The 6,664-nt window shown below is 45.4% G+C and overlaps 1 protein-coding gene across 3 annotated transcripts in view; it reads left to right on the forward strand.

Annotated features, from left to right (window-relative positions):
* The window catches only part of BBS9 (Bardet-Biedl syndrome 9), a 282,920-nt gene extending 281,211 nt beyond the window's left edge, over positions 1 to 1,709 (forward strand). For 2 of the 3 annotated variants that reach the window (XM_031952936.1, XM_031952944.1), the window contains one exon: positions 224 to 1,708. In XM_031952936.1, the coding sequence (XP_031808796.1) occupies positions 224 to 255 (32 nt within the window). In that variant the 3' untranslated portion in view covers positions 256 to 1,708. Of the gene's footprint in view, positions 1 to 223 lie in introns of all 3 variants that reach the window. The other variant, XM_031952960.1, reaches the window with a different exon arrangement.
* Positions 1,710 to 6,664: the final 4,955 nt, after the last annotated feature.

The following is a 6,664-nucleotide window of genomic DNA, read 5'->3' on the forward strand; positions in this document are numbered from 1 at the left end:
TCTGGTGAAGCCCATGGGCAGAGACCTGTTCTCAGGATGATGCCTTAAGTATAATACACAGACTCACAAAGGAGACCGATCCCATTGAAACCCAGAAGTCAAAATGCAGATTGAATAAAAATGTCAAGACCCCCGATGGAGACCCAAGTCACTGAAGCGTTGGACTCTTGCTACCATCCTGTGTCATCTCTTAATTTTTATGCCCTTTCCTCTTTTTTTTTAGAATCTTCTCCCCCTGCCACAGTTCTGGAGTAATCAGACTGGAGCCATCCAGTTGGGCAGGAGCTGAGCCTCCTCACACTGACCAGATGTTGTCCGTGTGCCACGTGCAGGAGCAGCTTTGGGGCAACCTCCTTGCCTCCGCAAAGGGGGCTTTGGACAGCGGCGGGAGGGAGGACACTGACCTTAGAGCAGGCTTTCTTGTCCTATGTGGGTCCATGGAACTCTCGGAGGAAGCAGTGCCCTTGCCTCCACTTGGGGGACTGGAGCCGGAGGGGAGCATGTGGGACAAGTGCTTCACTGCCGAAGGCTCCGGCCCGAAGGCCCCCCATTGTTGGTAGTGAGCTCATCCAGAAAAGGAATCACTGTTTACTAAAGCTACAATGGCATGGATTTTATTTATCATCCAAGGCTTGTGCTAGCTGACATCTCTCCAACTTTCCCCTGTAAAAGGGAAAGAATCCTGCGACCTCTCCGGTCCCTCCTAAGATCTTAAAAGAATTCTTTAAAAACACACAAACCCAACCTCGAATCTCTCTCTGGTTTAATGCATTCACCTCTCCTTGAAAGAGGTAAGTTTTGTGCTGTTCTAAGAAACGAACTTGACATGTTTTCAAGGTGTGGAAAGCCAGTCCGCTTTTTCCAGGGCCCCCATTTATAACAGGGACTCACACTTTATAATTAAAATTTAATGGATTCAGGAACCAGGGAACTTTCCTGCCAACTCTTTGGGGTTGAAGTGACATGTTCAAAGCCAATTTACTCCTGAGTAGACATGTTTACACTAGTCTCGAACCCCCAGAAACCCTATACTTTGGGGAGGGGAGTATATAAAAAGGTCCAGTAAAAAGTTCATTGTTGATCTTTTTTTCTAAGGAATTGAGAACCAGAACCGACTCTATTAACTATTTGTTATTACCATTGGGTTTCTTTGGAAGAAGCAAAAGTTATTTAAAAAAAAATAAACATCTCCAATTAAAAACACGGCCCGAAGTGGGACAGCTCCAGCCCTCGTCTGCTTTAATCGCATCCAGCCCAGGACGCACGTACCGAAAGGCCATGGCCCGTTTTGCCTAATGTCGCAAAAATAGAGCCTGGCTTGGCGAAGCCACGGCGGGGATGGGGCGTCAGAGACCTGTCCTGTTTCCTGTGGAGGGGCTTCTGTCTCTGTCTCTTTCTCAGGTGTATATCTCTATGCAAACCTCGGCCCCCACTGCCCCCTGTGTCTCTTTCTTGTACCTTCCTCCCTTTGACTTTCTGGGGTGTCTGTCCTTCTGGATGTGATGCTTCTATGTACACCTCTATATGTGTCCCTTTTCTCCTACTCTAACTCCCCCCCATCCTGCTCACCTGCCTGCATCACAGTAGCCCCCATTCCCACCCATTCCTCTTCCTCCCGAGTTAATTTTCATTATAGCGTGTTCTCTCTCTCTCTCTCTCTCTCGCTCTCGCTCTCTTGCTCTCATTTTCTCTTGCTCTCATTCTCTCTCACTCTCTCCCTTGCTCTCTCTCCCCATTCCCCCCCTCTCCCCATACCCCCTCCCTCTCTCTATTTATGTTTTCTTTTTGCTTCACAGTTACCAAAAAGAGCTTAGACTCCTTAGCACAGCATTCAAGGCCTTCCACAATGTAGTACTTCTCTGTCTTTGCAGCCCTCGTGCACGCTTCCTTAAACTGAAGGTGTGCATGGCGATACTGTCCCCCACGGTCCTTGGGCAAAGGATCACCCCGCCTCCTGCCCCTTCCTGCCAAGCCAGTCTTTCTTTTCCAACCCAGAGCTATGGATTTCGTCTCGCTGAGTCTGGAATCTGCCCTGCCCTCATTTTGCACTGCTTTTATCAGCCGATCAGCCCAACAACCACAAGCATTTTCTGAATGCCCACTGTGGGCCAGACACTGCCAGGTTCTGGGGGGGGCAGCCTCACCCGCCCCCAAGGAGCTCCAGCACCCAAGTTGGCGTTGGGACCCATCAGGGTCCAGACAAATGTTACATTCGCTGCATTTGGCTCCTCCTGCCATCTGTCAGAGTGCTGTCGTCCTCCAGAACCCCAGCCCCGGTCAGGAATGATCCCCTGCCCCATTCCGTACCCAATACCATTGCCCCGTCCTCTGTTTATTTCGCATCATTTTTTACTGTAGCCATTTCTGTGTCTGTCCTGCCCCTTACTAGACCATTAGCTCCATGAGGCTCCAACTCAGGGAGTCTTTGCCTCTCTTCAGTGGAAGAAGCAGGGTAGATCCATAATCAATGTTTGTTGAATGAATGAATGAACAGTCCCATTCACGTGGGCTATGTGATTGTCTATTCTAACCCCTCCCTCTCACCTCTTTTCCCAGGCTATAATATAGAACTGAAATATGTGGGTCTATTATTTGTTAAATTTATTTTTAAGCTCACTGTTCTTAATTTCAAAATGCATGAATGGAACATTTTATACTTATTTTTATCTGAAAATAAAAATAATATACATCCAACCCAGAAAATTCAGTTTCTTCTTCCTTATGAGGGGCAGTGGGAGATAGCAGAAAAGGTACTGACGGGGGGCTCCAAGGGCTTGGGCCCTTTCCTGGGTCTCAGTTTCCCCAGCCAGACCAGCTGAGTCTCGGAGGTCACTTCTAGCTCCAAATCTCTGGTCCTGTGTGATCGCTGCTATTTTCTGTGTGTCGGTGACCTGCAGCATAATAAGGTCTCACTGCTGCAGGGAGGTTTGGGATGCTTTCTCTCTAAAATACCATTTCCTCGACTTCCTTGCATCACTCGCCTGGCACATCCAGGGCTTCTGAGATTGAGGAGTTTGCGCGTTTGCTTTGGAGATCCTGCTAATGAACCTAGAGATAACCAAGTCCTGAGCCGACCTCAGAATCCCCAGTCATCTTTGACTCACTGGCAAACAGAAGGAGTCAGCGTTTCCATTTACTGGCAGGACGTGGCCGGCCCCCTTTCATTTCTCTCTGCCTGACCTCTCGGAAGGAAATGTTAATGCGCGTTTTTGAACCGCGTCAGACGTGGCATTTCGGCGTTCTGCGGTAATTGGATTGACCGGACAGGATTGCTTTTCTAAGTGGCCACGTGCCAAAGGGCACCGCAGACTGGGCCATCTAGCTTTCAGCTGTCACTGATGGTGCCCCTGTGCAGCATTTACCAAGCTCTCTGCCAAGCAGAGGGGAGCAAGGGGTCAAGAATCCCATTATAACTCAGCTGACTTTTCATCAAAACTCGCCTAAGTGACAATGCTCCTGCCATGTGACTTCGGCTCTACTCACAAGTCCTTGAACGTGGGACCCTGGGTTTGGATCGCCCCGTTTCAGAGGGGAAGGGGCTTTCAGAGGTCCCCCACCCCAGTGCGTGCTGGGACAGGAGCCTGAGCACATTGGCGAGTCCGGCGAAATGCTGCCTCTGGAGGCGTTCATAAGGGACTCGCCCACTGGCCATTACAGTTGGTTTCCATTTCTGGACAAGTCTTGGTCATTTTCCTATTGAACCAAGTACTGTCCCTGTCACTTCCATCCACTGCTTCTAGCTGCGCTCTTGGGATTCCTGGAGGCAAGCCCAGTCAGCCCAACAACCCTGAGGGCGGGTACCTGAATGCATCCTTCTCTTTGAATAGCATCTCTGCTCCAGACCTCCTGTTCTCATCCCCTTATGACGATGCAAGCATGGATGGTTGTGAATTCTTCCGACGCCCTCATCGCCTTCCTTCTGGAAGGCTCTAGTTTATTATCCCTTCTTAAAATGGGGCTTCCAGAACTGAACATGGGGCCTCCTATTAGGCAGCGAGCTCCCGATAATGGAAACCCAGATCATGTTCTTTTGCAAAACTGGCAGAAAGGCGTTGCTGAATCACTTGGCCAAAGAAGGAATCGTTCTCACGCTCCTTCCCCATCATCCAGGTCTTCAGCATAGGAGCCCCCGGTCTCACCGGGGAACTGAATGAGCAACTCTGTGGACCAGTCATGTGTCCTGGTGAGCTGTGTTAGGAGTAATCTACACCCGAGTGGATCTGGGATGCACCGAAGGCCCAGGAACATTCCTGTTTAGTGCCCAAAAGTTCTACCTTTTCTGAGCAGAACATTCTGTCCCACCCTATGAATGCTGCCGACCCAGACCGACAACTAGTCAGTGACTCCCAGGGGTCAACAAGAGACGTGGGTGCCATGGTGGGTTTCTTTTGTCTCACATGCCCTTCTGTGGGGCTGCTTAATTCTTTTTTTAAATTGCAGCTTTTTATTTAGAAGACATATGCATGGGTAATTTTTCAGCATCGACCCTTGCAAAACCTTCTGTTGCAATTTTCCTTCCCCCGATCCCCTCTCCCAGATGGCAGATAGTCCCATACATGTTAAATATGTTAAATCCAATATGTGTATACATATCCATACAGTTATCTTGCTGTACAAGCAAAATCGGATTTAGAAAGAAGGTAAAAATAACCTGAGAAGGAAAACAAGAATGAAAGCCAACAACAACAGAATGAGAGAAAATGCTCTGCTGTGGTCCACATTCTGTTCCCATGGTTCTCTCTGGGTGCAGATGGCTCTTCATCACTGAACAAGTGGAATTGGTTTGGATCATCTCATTGTTGAAGAGAACCACGTGAGACACTTTATTCTTAATCCCTGCTTCAGAGCTTCTAGTCTTTAATTTGGTAGGGAGTCCATATGTCCCGCTTCATCTCTAAACCTGAACCTTGAGCTAATAAAGGTGGAGACTCCAGCTTGCGGCTGGCTCTCTGGTTTGGCAGGGGGGTCCTCGAGAGAGGAGCTCACTGATGCTCTCTTACAGATGACTGGTCCTAGAAGGGGAGGCTGGCGAACGTGGCATCTTGGCAGCTCAGGAGTCCCACAGCCAAGCAAAAAAGGGCAATATATGGTCATACCCATGTAGCCCATGTATATGAACTACTATTACGACTGCTACTCCTACTGCTGCTGATACTATTACTCTTACTAGTACTAGTACTACTACTATTACTACTGCTACTAGTACTGTTACTTCTGCTACAGTACTACTGCTGCTGCTGCTACTACAACAACAACAACAACAACTACTACTACTATTACAACAACAACAACTACTACTACTACTACTACTACTACTACTACTACTAATACTAATACTAATACTACTACTACTACAAGCATCCAATCAGCTTGAAGAATTCTGTGTGCTCTCTCTCTAGCTATTGATGCACAATACATATATAACTTTCCTATATGATATAGCTTTATAATATCTGTAATAAATAAAACATGGTTTTAGCTTTTTATTTACAAAATTTATGCATAGTTTTCAACATTCACCCTTGCAAAAACCTTGTGTTCCAAATTTTTTTCTCCCTTCTCCTCCCAGATGGCAAGTAATCTATATATGTTAAACACGTGCAGTTCTTCTATATATATTCCCACAATTCTCTTGGTGCCCAAGAAAAATTAAGTCAAAAAGGGAAAAAAAAAGAAAACAAAATGCAAGCAGACAACAATGAAAAGAGTGAGAATACTATATTATGGTCCACACTTGGTTCCCACAGTCTCTCCCTGGGGGTAGATGGCTCTCTCCATCACAAAACCATTGGAACTGGCTTAAATCACCTCGTTGCTGAAAATAACCACGTCTGTCAGAACTGATCATTGTATAATCCTATTGTTGCTGTGTAGGGTGTTCTCTTGCTTCTACTCACTTCACTTAGCATGGGTTCAATAACATGGCTTTATAATGTTATATCACGTACATAATATAGCTTTATAATATGTTATATACCTAGCAGTTTGTATTTTTAAACCTTTAATATATAATACAGTATAAATATTTGTCACTTTATATATTTATATTATATATATTATTTATATTTTGTTATATCTTTAATTTCTAGCCTAGCATATATATTTATGTTGCTTTTTATGTATTTATGTTATATTTTATATTTTGTTACACCTTTAATTTATAATACAGCATAATGTTTCTTTTTATATATTTATATATTTTATATTTTTATAACTTTAATTTATAACATAGCACATGTATTTATCATTTTAAATAATTTAGAAATTATTATGTTTAGATTTTATATATTTTATATTATTATAGCTTTAATTTATAATATCGCATCTATATTTATGTTGTTTTAATAACTTAGAACTACATCCAGACTTTTCAGAACGCCCTGTGTGTGTGTCTCTGTGCACACATACATGTAAACTCACGAAGGCCTGGCGGTCCCTGAATTTTATTTCCCCTTTCTCCCAAAACAAACCACCACGCCGGACTCTTAGAAGCTCTTCTAAAGGAGGGGTGGCTCTCACAAGGTTTTATGAGCTCAAGAACAAGCCGTTTCTGCGGCCTGAGTACCAGCTTGAGCCAACCAGCATGCTCTTGCTCAGGTGGTGGCGTGCCTTCCTTCTTGGCCCAGACTTGGGCAGCTGCTCCCAGCTAGGGGAGCTTTAGGAT

This window comes from Sarcophilus harrisii, chromosome 1, assembly GCF_902635505.1.
Source record: "Sarcophilus harrisii chromosome 1, mSarHar1.11, whole genome shotgun sequence".
Taxonomy (NCBI): Eukaryota; Metazoa; Chordata; class Mammalia; order Dasyuromorphia; family Dasyuridae; genus Sarcophilus; species Sarcophilus harrisii.